Below are 19,445 nucleotides of genomic sequence, written 5' to 3' on the forward strand. Positions count from 1 at the left end.
TGTTTGAAGGACTCAATGTCCCACCTCCAAAATATTGAGGCATCTTCTTCCCATCAGTTGAGAAATATTTTTATTATATCCCAAACACTATGTCAGTATTTTCTCACAATATCCAAATGAGTACTTTTAATATCCCATCCCAAAACCTACATAAGGCATCTGATTAGATATAACCAACGACTTGGAAAACTTTTGCAAAAACGTTGTAGTAGTCAGATTTATAAGTCTTTTGAACAGTGATCTTAGCTTATTTTTGTTGTTTGTTGTGAAATATATCCTGGTACCCTGTGAAGAATAAATTACATAAATGGTATTTGATAGCTGCCTGTCAATACGATAGCTAAATGCCTGTCATTTTTTAAAAAGAGGTACATTATGAAAGATTAAAATGTCTAATCCACTGAATACTTCAGGGTATTCAAGGATAGAACTATATAATATGTCTTTATTTTGCTTATTTGGACTCTTCAACTATTAATAGATTTGTTTAACATTTTACTCTTCAAGAAGGGCACTTGTGAAGTCTTCTCTTGCAAAGGATCTTGTAGTAGTGCTAATTTCTCTATTTTTTTCATTAAATCATATCAGAAGAGATTTTAAGTATTAGGTTTGCCACTCAAAAGTTGGCGTTATAGTTGGAAAGTCATTCTGTTGAGCCTCAGTTTTGTTTCTGTAAATGAGATGGTAACTTACAGGATTGTTTTGATGAAAAGAAAATACATTTTAATACTAGCTAATTGCAGACCCTGAGTAAGAGGATGAGAAATGAACTTTATATCACTTATTCTCCATTTACAATTAATTTATAGCCATCAATTTCAAAACTGCACTGTCAAAGTTTGATTCAATCAAAATGAAAATTGTTAAGAGACTTTACCTCCCTTTATCTTTATTCATATTTTATTTTCTTCATATTTTAGGACATTTCTAGGAACAGATAAAGTCATAGTTTCTGTTCTCAAGGAACTTAAAACATATAATTGCAAGAAAGATAGGAACACAATTGCAATACAAAATAATGTGTCAGTACCATAACAATAGAAAGAATTGGATCAGGAAGAGAACAAAAACAATGGAGAAATGAAGAATAAGGAGGTGGCATTAACAAATTTGGAGAGGGGAACTATAGTGAACAAAGGGCCAAAAGTACGTATATGAAGTTCCTAAATCAGATACATATCCCCTCCACTTTAGGAACTTCAAGTACATATATATTCACATGATATACAACATATATTCATATATATATAAAGTAAATATATAAATATATGTGTACACATAGGAACAGTTGGTGTGGAATATAAAATTGGAAAGCTATCTTGGGAACACAAGTTGTATTTAAGAGATGGGGATAGAAAGCAGTGATTAAGTTTTCCTTTAAAAATTTTAATATGACAGCAGTAGATAAGATGAATTTTGGGGCTGGGAATATGGCCTAGTGGCAAGAGTGCTTGCCTTGTATACATGAAGCCCTAGGTTCGATTCCTCAGCACCATATATATAGAAAATGGCGAGAAGTGGAGCTGTGGCTGAAGTGGCAGAGTGCTAGCCTTGAGCAAAAAGAAGCCAGGGACAGTGCTCAGGCCCTGAGTTCAAGGCCCAGGACTGGCAAAAAAAAAAAAAAGATGAATTTTATGAGAGTCCTTAAAATTGCTACTTAACACTGTAGTTGGCTAAGTGTAGATGACGAGTACGTTTCGTGATTTATGGCAGTGGAAACAATGTAGACAGAACTGATTTTAAGTTGCTAGATTAACAAGAATAGGTGCCTGTACCTCAAGAGGTATTTTAGAAACTTTAACCTGTTCAAGATCACACACCTGTAAAAGTGGGGAAGCCAGAATTCTTATGGCCTCCTACTTTGCAAATTGATGGTCACGTCTGCTATATCCCATCCTATCTACAGTGGGGAGAAGGTAAGAACTCTATAGGTAGACCTTATTCGGAAAACAGACCCAGAGAGAACCAGTGCCAGTCAGTGAAAAGCAGATGGTCGGATGAGTGTCCCAAGGGCTGGGTAAAGTGGCAGAGAAGTGAGCAGAATTAGTATCCAGGTTGTGAGAGTGGGACAGCACAACACCACCCAATAAAGGAGAACGCTACTGCCAAGACTTGCTGGATCCCTGAACCAGGGACAGAAGGCTGACGGTGGGCGTGGCCTGGTCAGGGCGTGACCCGGTGTGGGCGGGGGTGAACTGGGCGTGGCTCTCCCCTTCCCTGGGGTCCTTGCGCCTGTGCGCATTAGTGCCTCGCCCTCTGCGGGGCTGCCAGGCCCCCGGTCCTCCGCGGCTCTCTCGGCTGGGCCGGCTTTCCACCCACCTAGGAAGCGGCTCTCACGCTTGGCCAGCTCAGGAGGGGAAGTCAGGCTTTGGGGGAGCCTGTTTATAAAGCCCGGGCGGGGTGTCAAGGTGACGGTTTTCTGAAACTCCTCCTCCAAGATCCACATCGAACTCTAGCGTGAAGGAGACCCTCGGTGAATAACAGGTTTGGGGAGCCGGGTGGGCTTGGAGACTGTGAAGTCTAAAAGGTCTTGGGACTGGCACACCTCCACGAGCTCCCCAAACTCCGCCCTTTCAGCCAATGGGGGTTGGGGGTGCATGTGCTTTCACAGTCAAGAAGAGATCCCTGTGCCCCAGGTGTCGAAATGTGAACAAAACTAATGCGCCAACATACTTAAAACCACAAGTTGGCTCATAGGTCCAACATAGTTCCATCGTCCCATCATCTGTCCTACTTCCTCCCGCCCTTCATTTTTTTAAAAATAAGATTTTTTTTGACCAAACGGTATGAATCAACCATCAACATTGTCCCAAATTGTTGAGAATCAATATTTGGGGAACAATGTCAAGAATGGACCTTGAACTCTACCTTTAAATACTCATGTGTCCAGCAATTGGGCAGAAAAAGGTTCCTGAAAATTCTTGCCTGTTTTGTGCTTGACTAAATAAGACACCATAGGCCAACGTGACTATAATGGGAAATCACCCAGGTAACCAACAATAGGCTTACAGAACCCCTCCGAACTCCTGTAATTATCTCCTAGTGGATATAGAGAGATACAGCTTTATATCTCTGTATCTATGCAGATAGATAGACAAACAGATAGATAGATAGATAGATAGATAGATAGATAGATAGATAGATAGATAGATAGATAGATAGATCTCCACTAGGAGACAGATATTATCTGTATTATAATATAGATAATTTATAGATAATTTGGGGGGTGGGCTGCTGATCCTGGGGCTAGAACTCAGGGCCTGGGTACTGTGCCTGGGCTTCTTTGGCTCAAAGCTAGCACTCTACCACTTGAGCCACAGTGCCACTTCTGGCCTTTTCTGAGTAGTTTATTGGCGATGAGTCTCATGCACTTTGCTGCCTGAGATGGCCTCAAACTGTAATCCTCCTCATACTTCAGCCTCCTGAGTAGCTAGCATTATAGATGTGAGCCACCAGTGCCCACTATGATAATATTTTGATCCTCTCCTCCCCATGTAGATATTTTGTCTGTCTTTTTGCTCCGTTCCCTAGGTATAAGCTATTTTTTGCTTACTCAAAGAAACTATTCCATACTCATTTTAATAAAAAGATGTGCCTGTATCTAATGGAGAAAGGATTGCAACATTAAACCAGATAGCTTTGTTTTATAATGAGAATACAGAGAAATCCTTCTTAAAATGGAAAAAAAATCAGCCATGGGTTTCTAAAGAAGAACCCTTTGCGGGCTGGGGATATGGCCTAGTGGCAAGAGTGCCTGCCTCATATACATGAGGCCCTGGGTTCGATTCCCCAGCACCACATATACAGAAAATGGCCAGAAGTGGCGCTGTGGCTCAAGTGGCAGAGTGCTAGCCTTGAGCAAAAATAAGCCAGGGACAGTGCTCAGACCCAGAGTCCAAGCCCCAGGACTGGCCAAAAAAAAAAAAAAGAACCCTTTGCGTAGTCATGATTGAAAGCAACTACCACAAAATAGCCTTTCTGTGAGAGTGACAAGTTCTGTGTCACTCACGTTCTCTGTGAGAGACTGATGGCCATGAATTTGAATAGTAGATCAAGAAAGGATTGTATGAAAATACACAGATTACAAAAGTCATTTAGTACTATATTCAGATACTACTTTGCTGCTGTTCCAAATTAGTATTAACAAAATTAAGGCTTTCTAGTTATTCCAGAAAATTAAATTGTGACTGGAATATAATACTTATACCAATCTATTTTTAACACTTTTAATAAAAAGAAAGTTTGAGTTGGATATAGTAGCATCCAATGAGAAGGGGTGCTTATTTTGTTCTTACTATCTCATGATGTTTCCCTTTAAAAATGCTTAAATTATTTTACGAATTTATTTTTCCAGTTATTGATGATGTATTATTTAATGAAAACATAAAAACAAAGACAGCTGGGTTATTGGTGGCTCACCTGTATTACTAGCTACCCAGGAGGCTAAGATCTGAGGATCTTAGTTCAAAAGCCAGCCCCAGCAGGAAAGTCCATGAGACTTCCAAATAACCACCAGAAAACTGGAAGTAGAGCTGTGGCACAAAGTGGTAGAACACTAGCTTCAGCAAAAAAAAGCTCAGGAACAGCTTCCAGGCCCTGATTTTAAGACCACAACAGACAAAAAACCCTAAAACTAAAACCACAAAGACTACAATCAAGAATAGCATTATCAGTTCATAACTGAGTGGTCAAAATGCATAATTCTTGGTCATTGCCATAGTGCTTTAGACTTACATAATTATAGTTTCTCACTCAAGTTCTTCAGTATTGAAGTACATTTAAGTATAGAAAAATAGATGAACTAATTCTCAATTCAATGGAACTATTTTTATTCAGAATTAAGGCAACACATTGCTAATTTGGTTCTTTCAAATTCAAGAAATATCTAATAGCCAATGACAGAGGAATAGATGATGAAGGAAAATAAGAATGGAAGGAGATACTGGTTTATTGCAGTTAACATGTTTTATTTTTGGAGATTTTACAAAACCTTACAGTCACAGAAATAAATTTAGGATCCCTCTCAGCACCTCTGCTTGAACTCTTGTGGCCTTTTAACTGCTGCTCTCTCCTTTCTTCTTTAGAAAAGCTATCAGAAAAGAGCTGTGTCTCCTCTAATTTGCTTAGCATCCTTACCATTTCATTTGCCAAAAAAGTAGTTCCCGATTCTCATTGTATCTGACCTGTCAGCCACATTTGGTTGTAAATTTGACCTGCCAGCCACATTTGACATCATGGAGCATCGCTGCTTGAATCATAATCCCTTCTTAGATTCAGCTACTGGGGCTCAACTCAGTTTTCCCTCTGTACTTCTACTGGCAATTCCTGGGATTGTCTTTATTAGTGGTAGTTCTTCTGGACATCTAAATATTGGAGTATCCTGGGGGGGGGGGAGTGGCTCAGTTCTCTCTCTTTTTTTTTTTGTCATCTACATCTTGTACATTACCAACTCTGTCATTACACCTGCATGTTTTTTATCCTGTTCTGTGACTTCATCATCAATCTGTACACAGATCTTCTCTGAATTCTAGAATCACAACTGCTGGTTCCATCCTCATTGCTTAATTAATCACATCATATCATAATATCACATAACATAAGCATCAATAACAAGACTTCTTGATTCCTAGGCCACTTTGCTTCTCTGGGATCTCAGTAAATGCCCATTTCAAATGAAGGCATTTGGAAATGCTAAAAGCTGAGGACATTCTTGGCTTCTCTTCTTATACTACCCATCCTATTAACAAGTCCTGTCATAATGTTTCTTCACATCTTTTCATATCACCTTTCTTGTTTTTGTTTTGTTTTTGGCCAGTCCTGGGGCTTGGACTCAGGGCCTGAGCACTGTCCCTGGCTTCTTTTTGCTCAAGGCTAGCACTCTGCCACCTGAGCCACAGCGCCACTTCTGGCCATTTTCTGTATATGTGGTGCTGGGGAATCGAACCCAGGGCCTCATGTATATGAGGCAGGCACTCTTTGCCACTAGGCCATATTCCCAGCCCTCATATCACCTTTCTTACTGCATCTCTTTTTGGCATAATGTAATTCTTTTTGAAGTCATTCATTTATACATTTGCAATCAACCACATTAGTTATTTATGCCTTTTAAGCTAAGTGACATGAATTCATTAATGTGCTAGAGCTTGCCTACAATTAAGAAGAGGATATGTTTTCTCATATGATGGTGATTGGTGGGATGATACAAATATAAAAATGTAAGAAGCATTCCCTTAGCTTATTGGTGATGTTGGAGAGAGTAAGAGAGAGAGAGAGTCAATAAACTTGCAAAGATGGAATTTATGGCTCATTATAGCCTTTACTCACCTGATTTTTCAGCCTTATATAATTTTCTGAAATTCACATGTAGTAATACAAATTCAAGGGAAGAGTATGTTCAGGAAATAAATTGTAGATATGATGTATTAGAAGCAATGAATGATATCTGAAGAAATTTTGCCTTTATCATTGATAACTTTGTGATCCCTAAGGAGAGAGAGAATTTTATTCTAGTGAAGCTCTTTATTTCTGTCAATCTTCCACTAGTCATTTGAAAATAATTTTTGCTGGGTATTGGTGGCTCATGCTTGTAATTCTAGCTACTCAGGAGGCTGATAAAGAGGATTGTGGTTCCAAGCCAATCCAGGTAGGAAAGTCTGTGAGACTCTTATCTCCACCAAACAGTCATAAATAAAGCTATGACTTTAGATCACTAGCCTTGATCACAAAAGCTCAGGGACAGCATTCAGACATGGAATAAAAGTAAGTATGTATATACATAAATAAAAGAAAGTAACTTTGCTTTGATCTATAATAACTTTTACATAGCTATGAGCTATGGTTCTAGAAGCAGAAGTCATCCCTAGAAAAATTAACCACTGAGTCAGAGTTGAAGTTGATTTATAAACCATTTGACTGAATTTGTAGGTAGATAATGAGGAAAAACAAAAAATTCTATAGAATCAAAACCAAATTAGACAAATCAGTAATGGTTTTTAAAGAAGTAAAATTACTATCCTAAGAAGGCATACAATAAATAGTAAAAAAAAAATCCTCAATAAAAATAAAGACAAGGTTAAAAGAAAGAGGAGAAAATAATAACAATAAAGATGTAATATTGTTTTCTCTTAAAAAGAGAAAAAAGGAGACAACAAATAGAAAAGTTAGCTATTAATACAACTATATCAAAGTCACTATAAACATAAAATGGCCTAAAACACCAAAGACAGATTGAATGACTACAAAATAAAACTCAGCTATGATGTTTATAAGAAACCTATCTTTAAAGAAAAAATTATAACATATTAGAAAAACCTTAAGTACAAAACCAGCAATCTAAACTTGCATCTTGGAGAACTAAAGAAAGGCCAATTTAACCCTGACACAATAATAAAAAATAATTTAATAAGAGGAGAAATAAGTGAAATTGAGAAAAAAATAGAGAAAAACAATGAAACCAAACAGCTGGTTCTTTGAAAAGAGCCATAAAATTATAGCTAAGCTAAGACAAAAGGATGACACAAATGATAAATATCAGTAATCAAAGTGGAAACATTATTATTGAATCTATGAACACCTAAGGATAGTAAAGGAGTAATATGTTCATATAACTCTAAATTTGAAAATTTAGGTGAAATAGATAAGAACCCTTGAAAAATACAATCTCAATATACCTATATTTATGAAAGAAATTGACTCTTTAGTCAAAAGCCTTACCAAAAATAACAGGCCTAGATGGTTTCACTGGAGAATTGGATTAAATATTTAAGTATTTACAGAAGAATTACACAAATCTCTACAATCTTCTAGAAGACAAAAGCAAATGAAACATTTCGTAACTCCACAAGGTCAGCATTACCTTACTGCCAAAACAAATATATTACAAGAAAGCAAAACTACAAACCTACAGATCTACAGTAGACATGGATAAATTACTTGAGCAAATGCATGTATTCATGACATAAAAAAATAAACACTAGGAATGAAGGGGAACTTCCTCAGCTTACTAAAGGCCACCTCTAGAAAGACTATCCTTAACATTGTGTTTAATGGTGAGAAACTGGGCATTGTAATAATGTGAGGAAATCAGCAATGAAAATAACCTTGGAAATATCAAGGATGGGAAGGAGTTTTTTATGATTAAAAATAAGAGGTATATGAGATGACTTACATTTTTAAAAGTATATGAGTTGATGGTATACCCTTTAAATTGTAGTAATCTATAGTCCTGGGACACACTAAGTCTTTACATCCAGAGATAGAAGACAGAACTGTCCCCATTATCATCTGATTGCAAAGATGCTCTTTCATATCTAAATTCTGTAAGGAGTTTAACAAATTTGATACTCAGAGAAGGACTTGCAGCCACTACACTTTTTGGCTACACTACACTAGAAGGCATTGACTAGAAGAACACAAAGCCAAGTTTCTACCATGCATGGTTCAGAAGCATAGTTCTTCCAAAATTATTATTTTCAAAGAAGTCTTGCCAAGCATAGTGGTTCATGCTTAGGAAGGGGGAGGATCATACTTCAAAGCTACCAAGCCAGGTAAAGAAAGTGAGAGACAGTATCTCAAAAAACCAACTAAACAGAAGTGGGAGTGTGGTTCAAGAAGTAGAGCTCTTGGCAAGCACAGGCCCTGAGCTCAATACACACATACACACCGTAGGCAATCTAGGGACATCTTTCACAGGTTTAAACTTTTTTTTGAGAGAGAAATATAAGATCATTGTAGGAAGCATCCATAAGAAACAGATTTGTGTCTTTGCTATAAAAATGTTTAGGGACTGAGTATATAGCTTAGTGGTAGAACATTTATCTAGTATTTGTGAGGCCCTGAGTATGATTCTGAACTCCCCACCCCTCCACTGGCTGCACACATCCAAATGGTATTGAAAGCTCCATTCCTTATATCACTCACTACTCCACATAAATACTTCATTTAAGAAATTACTTTTAAAACCAATGCCAAGAAAACATTCCTCACCCCCAAGCCCTGCCACCCATGGAATATGTATACTTTCTTTTTTTCTGATAACAAGAGTGAAATGCTTTATTTGCTTTTCTTCCACTTCCACTTTGAAATTTGATTACAGAAAATAAGCAGATTCTTAGTGTGAGTATACTGGATGTTTATTGTATGTAAGGTGTTTTTGCAGGCAGAAACATTTCATTTGGGAATGTGTTGAATACAAATTTAATAAGCACCATGCGAATTCTATAGCTAGCTAGCTATCCCATCCAAAATGTTTTCAGTATACTTGTGGTGTTAACAGTAAAGAATATGAGTGGCTATAAGTATAGACTATTATTTTAAAAGCAGTTTTGTATTAAATTAGCTTTATATAGGTGTTTCAGTTAGTCTGCTGTAACATGTTAACAAAAGATATTCCTCAATTCTGCTTATACACTTTAAATAAGGTCTTAATAGTTTAGCCTCTCATGTATGAATGTCAAGAAAGAGGAACTTCTGTTAGAAAGCTTACCAAGTAAAAGATATACAGAGTATCTTTGCAAATGGTGTTTATATTCAAATATGGGTAGATGTTTTCAAAGAGCTATTATTTCTTAGGCAATGGAACACAACTGGTTAAACAGAGAATGACCTTGTCTATAATGTAAAAAGTAAACTGTGTGTGTTGTTTTCCCGGAAGATAAACTGATTCGTGTTGTTTCTTTTCCATGGTAACTTACTCCTATTAAATTCTCCTGCAGTTAAGGGTTGTGCACAGGATTCCTAGCCATATACTGAGTAAACTAGAGGCTCTCTGCAGGAAATTTCTTCAAACTTCTGCCCTGTGGTGTCTGAGCAAAAGTGCTGAACACATGAAACAAGTGCTGAGCTAATCTACTGAACATATGGAAATAATTACAGTGTAAATGCTTTTTCACTTAGAGGCTTTGTTTCAAAGAATGCTTGGCTGGCAGATGAGCTAGAAGTGAATGTCCTGCTGGTTGGGGTCAGAGGCAAACTAAGCCCTCCGCCTTTGCTAGGGCTTGTAAGGATAAAGTATAAAAAGGATATCTTGGCAGGGTAATGCATTTCACTGTAAGTATAGCTAAATATGAGACACATGTATGACTTTTCATGCTATTTATCATCTTCTCACATACCATATTATACAGGTTTCTTATTTAGGATGCCTGATAGTCTTTTTTTTTTTTTTTTTTTTTGCCAGTCCTGGGCCTTGGACTCAGGGCCTGAGCACTGTCCCTGGCCTCTTCCTGCTCAAGGCCAGCACTCTGCCACCTGAGCCACAGCATCCCTTCTGGCCGTTTTCCATATATGTGGTGCTGGGGAATCGAACCCAGAGCTTCATGTGTATGAGGCAAGCACTCTTGCCACTAGGCTATATTCCCAGCCCCCTGATAGTCTTAATTGTTAACTTGATTGTATTGTGAAGCACATAGGAGATTAGTAAAGCACACCTCTGGGTGTGTCTGAGGGCCCTTCCTGAGAGGATTAACAACTGAGGAGACAAAGCTTGTCCTCAACAGGACTGGCCCCATCCAATAAGCATCTGGGCTGGGAGGAATTAACAGGGAAGGAGGAGGAAGCCAACTCATATAAGCAAGTACTCTTTTTGCTTCCTGGTTGCCATGAATGTGGTAAGGAGCTTCTATCTACCACACCCTTCTGCTATGATTTTTCTGCCTCACCACAGGTCCTAATTAGAACACAGAGACAGCTGAACTAGGACTGACTCAAACTCTTCAAATACTGAGCAGAACCACATGCCTCCTTTTAAGTTTTTTCTTGCAGGTGTTTGCTACAGTGATGAAAAACTGACTATGACAGTTTGTCTGTTACCTATTGCTTTTCCTCCCAACTACTGAGTAAGCTTTCTTTGAAAGCGATTGACTTAAAAAATTTTTTGACTTCTTTTTAAATTGTTATAAGCAATAGCAAAGGCTGGAGGGCTGAAGTTTGTCTCTGACCCTAACCAGCAGGACATTCATTTCTAGCTCATATGCCAGCAGTGCATTTCCTTGTTCTTATAGTAGCATTAATTAATTAGTTTGTTTGTTTGTTTATTTATTTATTTGTACTGGTCCTGGGGCTTGAACTCAGGGTCTGGGCATTATCCCTGAGCTCCATTTGCTCAAGGCTAGCACTCTACCACTTGAGCCACAGTGTTACTTCTAGCTTTTTTGAGAAGCTTGTTGGAAATAAGAGCCTCATGGACTTTCCTGCACTGGCTGGCTTGTAAGCATGACCCTCAGATCTCAGCCTCCTGAGCAGCTAGGATTACAGGCATGAACCACTGGTGCCCAGCTAGCCATTAATTTTAACTCACAAAATATCCATGCTAATAGATAAATAGTTAAACGATCCTGTGTCCTGTAAGTAAATTAGCACTATAAGTAAAATTTATATGTAAATTTCAGAAAATTGAGCTCATTTTAGCATCTTTTTTTTTCTTTCCATTCCATTCACATGATCACATCTGAGTTTCTAGGTTTGGATCTCAGAAATCTGAGCTTATTTTATAAAGCACTGTACGAGAGATTCATGAACTTGGTGGTATCGTTTTACCACTGTTTTCAAGCTTATTGGACACTGAATATGGGTTCTAGGTGAGTGAAGTAATGGCCTTCCAGGGAATATGTTAACTCTTTTCCCTGTGCCTGGTGTATATGGCAGTGCTGGCACAAAAGTGCCCATAGCTGTTTGTTAAGTGACTTGAAATTCTTTGTTTCTGCAAAATCTGAATATTTCCAATAGAACATCTTGCATTTTTATAGGAGGCATGTAAAGCCATGTTTTCTCAATTTTTTGCAATCAGTTTACATAAGTTTTCTTTTTGGGTTACTGAAATACTGCATTTTCAACTCAAAAACATTCAAATCACTGGGTTTAAAGTAAGTTGCTCGGGCTGAGAAGATGGCCTAGTGGTAGAGTGCTTGCCTTGCATACATGAAGCCCTGGGTTGGATTCCTCAGCACTACATATATAGAAAAAGCCAGAAGTGGTGCTGTGGCTCAAGTGGTAGAGTGCTATCCTTGAACAGAAAGAAGACAGAGACAGTGCTCAGGCCCCAAGTTCAAGCCACAGGACTGGCAAAACAACAACAACAACCTAACTTGCTCAACTTTACACTACCTTTCATTGTGTTGTGTGATCATTAAATTATATATTGTATATTGTATAATGAACAATGACAGAAAATTCCAGCATTGTCTATTCTTATTTTAGAATACAAACATTTAAACTATATAGTTAACAACTATACAGTAGAAGAGATAAATATATAGCCATATCTATAGTAAATACTTATGCAGTAAATTTACTATGTAGGATCACATTTTTGTGTTTGTGTGCATGCTAGTTCTGGAGCTTGAACTCTGGGCTCAGATGCTGTTTCAGACCTTTTTTATTTTTTTCTCAAACCTAACACTCTGCTACTTGAGCCACAGCTCAAAAAAAGCGCTGGTGGTTAATTGGAGATAAGAATTTCAGACTTTCCTGCCCAGCCAGACTGGCTTCAAACCATGATTTTCAGATCTCAGTTTCCTGAGATCTGAACCACCCCAGCCTTTGATCATATATTTTAATAAACCTCTACACCCTACACTGAAATAGTAATTAATTGATAATTACCACTGGAAATGTTTAAAAACTATAAAGAAGCCAATCTAGTGAAAGATACTGAGGAGTAAACAATTTTTTCTTCTTTCTAAATCATCTGTTTCTTTAGTTTTCTTTCTTTGGTCAGCCATTGTTAGCCTAAGTACACTCACATTAGAGAGGAAAAGCAAAGGGATATGAAATAGCGTGAGTATGGATGGACCCTGAGGTACTCTAGAATTTCAGTGTGTATCATCACCATCTCTCCAACATTCCTTCTTCCCTACATGCAGATCCAGTGCTCCCAAGTATCCTATTTTCCCTCATTTTAGAACTGTATTACTCTCTCTGCTCTAATCATGCAAACAATAATCCCTTCTGATAAATTATTTGACAGAAATTATATTATGTATATCATGTGATTCATGTAGTCAAAACAAAATTCATTATTTTTAAAATTAATTGGTTTTAATTATTTGAACTCAATAGTCATTAAAACTTAAATATGATGTACCATAATACCTAATAATTGTTTTTTCTTTAAGGAACTCATGTTTAGCAGAAATGAATGATATGCTAGACTCGCCCAAGAACAATATTAACAAAAATGTTTATTCCTAGATCATATTGCACTGGGTTTCACAATATGTTTGCATTATTTCAGAGGATGCACCTGGCAATGATGTATGGATTTCATCACCACATCCCATCTTGAATATTTTCAATCAGCAGTTCTGAGTTACCTGGAGATCCTGCTTGATGTCTTAAGGTCTTCTAATGCCACCATCTCTATGTACAATGCCCTTCCCTTCTTGCACAATTCTTTCCATACTTCAGAAGTTCTGATGTCAACAATTTGCAGAAACTTCTTATCTCTTCCTCCTCAATGAACCCCTCCACTATGTGAGCTATACCAGCGTCTTGTTTGTTACATATTGATCCCTTGCTTTGTACCTATTGCCATTCAATCTGTGAGTTCCCTCATGCCTAGGTTAGGAATTCCAAGTGGTCCCACAAGTAAAGAGCTCAGCAGGAAAAACTAAATACAGTTAATGAAAAATACTATGCTACCTTTTAAATAGATGAAACAAGCCTTTTAGTTGCTCAGGTTTACAATATTGTATCTCAGATTGTACAGTGTTATAATTTAGTGCTTGTCTCTGCTTGTCCTTAAAAAAGACAAAGATTTCTTTTTAGGTAATCTCAGATTTTAATCATCTTACTTTTTCTTTTTGAATGTCATTCTATCTATTTTGGGGAGAGTCTGTATACTTATTTTTAACCACCTATTATCTTTTCTCCCTTCAAATGATTACATTGAAATTTCTCGGTGGGAGTTCATGAGAATAATGTATGCAAATGAAAAAGTATCCCACCAACTGCTCAAGCTTATCTTATAAATTTTGTAAGACTTTTGTTTTAATGCTGTCAAGTCTATTTTGTTTGTCTACAACTGTGTTCTAGTAGGTTGAAAGAACTGGAATTCTGACTTTCATTTAAGTGTTTTTCTAAATTTAATACTATCCATTCTACCTTTAGTACTTAGTAACACAAAACACGGTGCTATAATTGCAGATTAATATTTATTTCTTTGAAGATGATATATTAACATCTAGATATGTAATAAATGAAAACATTCAGTGTAGGAAATATTTTTAATTTTTTTCTGATTATCAGTATTCTAATTTTATCCTTTTAGAAAACAATATAATGATACTAGTCACTATTTCTTGAGCTGTTTGTGTGCACCATACATTAGCTTAATTCATGGATTATTTCTTAGGATTATCCTAAAGGTCAATATTGTTATCGTTGTTGTGCATGGGGAAATAGAAATTAAAATGCTTAACAGGTTAAGTAAACCTAGGAGAGGTGGAATCTGTATTATTCATCTCAAAAAATTTAATTTTCTTTCATTTTCTACTTTCCAGTTTTGGTTTGCTCACTAGAACTGTATTAGGTTTTTGAAACACCATTTTCTTTGACAACTCTCTTCAGCAAATATATCTTAATGTGAAATCAATGTGCCATACTATTTACCTCTTAGTAGTCCCCCACCCAGTTCCTTCCAACAATACCTCTGCTCTAACAAGCACTTATTTTCTACCTATTCTTGACAAATACATATCATTGGAATTATAGTGTATGTAATCTTTTGTGTCTACCATCTTTGATAGAATATATTTGATAAACATTGTTAAGGTTCATCATTACTGTTTCATCATCTTCATTCCCTTGGGAATTGAAACTTTGATAGGCCTGAGTTCCAAAATAGCTGAAACATTAAGCCAGTGCAATTGTTTTCCTGGTGGGCTAATAGAATTATGATAATTATTCCTCTTATCAGCTTCTAAGAATCCTCTTCCAGTGCTTCCAGTATTACTAAATATTAGATTTTTATGGACATATCACATTCAGCCATTAATCATTTGATGGATAAGTAGTTTGTCTTCTGGCTATTATGAATAACAGTGCTCTATTCCATTAATGTTTACAAAGCATTTTCAAATATGGGGTGTTCAGGAAAAATATTAAACTAAGAATTATGGGAGTTCTAGCTTTGATAGTTCCTACATTAAAGGAAGTGAACCAAATTCCTTTCACATTTAACAATCATTTTTAAAATTTTGCCTTTTTCAAACATTTGGTCCAAGACTGATTCCTGAAGTGGTTGAAATATTAGGTCATTACAACTATGAATTCTAAATCTACAGGTAGGAAGTATGCACTGTGTTTTAATACATTATAACCTTAATTTTTTTTAACATTTTGTTTACTGTAGGTTAGTAATTTGGAGTCTACCTAAAAATTAAATTTTATGTTGCTCCTCGTTGGAAGAAAGACATGTTCCATCATATCAATGGACAGAAATTCAATTATTGAGCAGTTAAAAATAATATGAATATTGTACGAGGTTTTACCGAGGAAGTATTTACACTTCTTACGTTTCTTATGTGTTCCTGGTTGTCGATAGTGCCTAAAGTTTTGTTATCTGTTGCTACAACCTAAAACATGTCTTCCCGTTTTACAGGAAGACTGTCAGGGAAGAGTGTACCTGATCATTTTGATATGCTTGAGGCCTGGAGCAGCCCTTCTTCTAACATCTATCTTCAGTGCATACAGACTTCGTTTTCATTTTTAAAATAAGCTGGACTCAAACGCATGATATGAAAAAGAAAACATACTTATTATCTTTTTTTTTTTTATGTTAACAGTGGAAAACATCCAGAAGCTGCCCTTAGAAATTCCAAATCTGCCGAGTTGCCCGTGCATGGTGGAGAATTCACAGCAAGGACGGCAATCTCTCGCCAGTCTCTGATGCACCCTTGAAAATCGCGGGTGTGGCGTCCATTTCCTGACAGCCTCCTTGGAAACTGTAGCCAGACGTGACCAAGGTAGGCAGGCCGGGCTGAGGGCCTTCCCCCCTTCCCCCCCACCCGCGTCTTCAGGAACACCTGTTCCCCCGGTGTCCCTCTGCGCGTGCGCAGGCCAGAGGCCCGGATGCAGGACGCGGCTGCGGCGTTGCCATGGCAGCCAGGGCCCGGGGTCTCTTTTACCGCGCTGTCAGACCTTAGAAAGAGCAGTGCTCCCACGGCCATCTCCGCGACCCCGGCCGCTGCGTCCCGACTCAGGCAGGAGGGGACTCAGAGGGACAGCAGGAAGGATGATGCGGAGATACTTAGGGTGGGGAAGCAGGTGAAAGGACGGACGCCCGGCACCGCTGGGAGGCCAGGTGGGCGGCGAGACGGCGAGCGGAGCCCCAGTGGGCACCCGTGGGACCGGGATGGGGAGCCAAGCCAAGCTGGCATCACCTAGGACCGGGGAGACCCTCGGAGAGCGGCTTAGTAGCTCTAATTTGCGCCGGAGGGGGAGGGAGGGGGGTGTTGTGGGGGGTGTCATACTCAATCCTAAAGTTCTCCGACCTGAAAGCTAACAATTTCATCCCCGGGAGGAAACGTCACTCCTCACATAGTAACTTCCACGAACCAATTAATTAGACCCTGGTGTTGATTTAGGTGCTATTATTACCTTGAGATGCGGAATGGAAATTCAAATGATCATCTGACGCTCTTTGTAGAATACTACTCAGCTTCCTACTTTGTGAAGAGTATAGCTATTTTTGTCATTTATTCGTGGAATCATGGTGTTAGCAGGAAGCAGCAGGAAGAATGCGTTCATAATGTTCTGGACTTTTGTTTAAGTACTTTATACATTTTTGCTTAAGTGCTTGCTTTATTTTAAAAAGTTCTTTCAATGCGTAGTATTTGAAACAAACATGTATAAAAGGCCTTGAGGTAAGACGAATCAATGACCACAATGAACTACTTTTGAATACTCCGAATCTTAGAAGAAAGCTTTGAAAATTGGGTGCACATATGACCTCCACTGTGGCAGAAGACCTGTAAGTCTCCTGGCTACACTGGAGTTTTAAGACACTTAAGAAGAAGAAATTAATTGCAGTTTGTTACTACAATTCTCCATTAAGATCTGGGCTAAGTCCTTTACATGGATAAATGTTGAAATCTAAGTATTGGGTGCTCGCTAATAAAATAGGCTATGAATATAGATAATTTGGCTTGCGAAAGTTGTAACTTTGTTCTAGATAACTATATACTATATGGGCAGTATTCTGGAGACGAAGATTAAAGGAACTGAAGAGGTTGAATATCTTGTGACACATTTGAAAAAGGCTTAAGAGACCTGGTAAACAAGAGTTTATGATTTATGTTCTTTGTTTACTTGAGAGGCAGTCATGATACTTCTTAAGTTACAGGAGTGGAATTACAGTCATTTAGAAGTACATTCATGTACTTCTCAGCTTACTTTAAGTAGTTTTTTTTCTATTAAATTATAATACAGCGGCATAATTTCATGATACCTAATGTTTATTGTAATGATTGTATATTGATTCCATGTTTAAATTTTAAACTTTAGTCTTCACTTGGGTGAAATAAATCATAGTGCATGCATATCAAGTCTTAAGGAAGATATTTACTTATGAGTTCAGAATTATCTTATATTATAAAATTAAAGGAAATATTGAGGAACTTGGAATTTAACAGCAATATAACCAAAACATCTTAAGGTAATAAATTTCAAGATCTGTAGTCTAAGAAGTTTTCTCAAAGCATAATGACTGTGAAAATAGTACTTCTGTAGATATTTTGTATTATGATGTTTTAGTTTATTCTTTATAATGCCTTTTAATTTTTAGGCAGGTAGACATACAGCTTAAATGATTTAGCTTGTCTTGGAACTAGTTAGTGATAAACTCATTCTGAAGTATTTTTTAGGTTCCTCTGAGACACACACACACACACAATTTTTTTGGATGGGACATTGAGATAGATTCTATCTTAGGCTAATCTCAGAATTGTGACCCTCTCCCTTAGCCTACCAAGTGCTGAGATTACAGACATGCACCAACACACCTGGCTCCACCTCAACGTATTATTGTCCTTACCCTCTTATTCAGAAATTATTGAAGCCTTACTTTTGACTTTTTAAGGAAAGGTCATTTTATATTTAGCTTAAAATGTAAGTCTGAAAGGACTTGAAGTCGAACTAATACATTAGAAAGGATAGCTACTCAATTGAATCATAATTAAGTTGAGTTAATTGAGTTAATGTTTTCTTTTCTATATTACTCTTTTGCATATGCCATTGTTTCAGTTATCAATATTTTTATTTGTCTTCTATTTAGTTTTGTCTTCTCTAGAAAACTGGAAGCCCCGCTGCTGTAGTCCTAGCCTTCTTTATAAGTTATGGTGGAAATATGTGTGTACACATATGCATGCACACACATGTACATATGTATATACATACATATATACAGTAAGAATTCAATAACTGTAAAAGTTTTACCAATACATATGCATACATTTATATAATGGTGTGCTCACACACATATACAGACACTTTACAAGTAAAGATTTGTTGAAAAAGTTTTACACAAATGAGCGAAAATTTTAATTGATTTCTATTTAAAGATAACTTTAGATTGTTTCTTTTTATATACCACTTTAACAAACATCATCCTTCATATGACAGTCCTATTTACTGTCACAACACTCTTCTTGATAGTATTATCAGATTTTTAAAAATGAAAATATATTTAGGATTGACAAATTTTATGTCTATAGAAGTCAACATTCACCATAATTAAGAATCAGTTATAACTTATTAAAACAAATTTATAGCAAATTCAAACTATGTTATGTAAATTACTGGAAGGATTGGGAAACTGAAAATGAGAATTGACATAATTGTTTTTTATTTGATCATGAGGAAATAAATGCAAATGGTAAAACCAAAAAACAAAACTGGCCTGGATGGAGTTACAAACTGGCAGGGACGAGGAAAAATCCTTTTCTAAGTCTCAGTCTTCTAATCTCCTTAAAACAAAATCTTCTTACAGATCATGGATTCAGGAACTCTGTGTGTGTGTGTGTGTGTGTGTGTGTGTGTGTGTGTGTGTGTGTGTGTGGTGGTGGTGGTGGTGGTTTGTTAGGAATGTTCATCTATAGAAACACCTTGCCATTGCAAGTCTTTCTTTTAGGGCATGTAAAAGTACATGTATATTTTGAATATTACATACTATATATTTCTCTGTTAGTTTACCTGCAACATTCCACCTTTAAAGTCCACTTAACATATACTTATCTTTTAAAAACTTACAGCATTATTCTCTAGCAAGCGGAAAATGAGCGACAGTAAAGATAGTGATTCAAAAGAAAGTGGAGAATACGAAGATGATTTTGAAAAGGACCTGGAGTGGCTAATTAATGAAAAAGAACAAAATGATGGCAGCCTAACAGAGGTATATATGGATTATAGAGGTATATGTAGATTACCAATGGCATTTATAGTAATTACAC

General features: G+C 37.0%; 1 protein-coding gene across 5 annotated transcripts in view; it reads left to right on the forward strand.

The window, feature by feature from the left end:
* Positions 1-2,292: 2,292 nt before the first annotated feature.
* Ccdc181 (coiled-coil domain containing 181) overlaps positions 2,293-19,445 on the forward strand; it is a 29,720-nt gene continuing 12,567 nt past the window's right edge. For 2 of the 5 annotated variants that reach the window (XM_048358116.1, XM_048358120.1), the window contains exons 1-2: positions 16,070-16,199; positions 19,248-19,387. In XM_048358116.1, coding sequence (XP_048214073.1) covers positions 19,271-19,387 — 117 coding nt within the window. In that variant the 5' untranslated portion in view covers positions 16,070-16,199; positions 19,248-19,270. Of the gene's footprint in view, positions 2,474-16,069; positions 16,301-19,247; positions 19,388-19,445 lie in introns of those variants that run through there. The other 3 variants (XM_048358119.1, XM_048358121.1, XM_048358117.1) reach the window with 3 other exon arrangements.

Source organism: Perognathus longimembris, chromosome 11 (genome assembly GCF_023159225.1).
Source record: "Perognathus longimembris pacificus isolate PPM17 chromosome 11, ASM2315922v1, whole genome shotgun sequence".
Classification (NCBI taxonomy): Eukaryota; Metazoa; Chordata; class Mammalia; order Rodentia; family Heteromyidae; genus Perognathus; species Perognathus longimembris.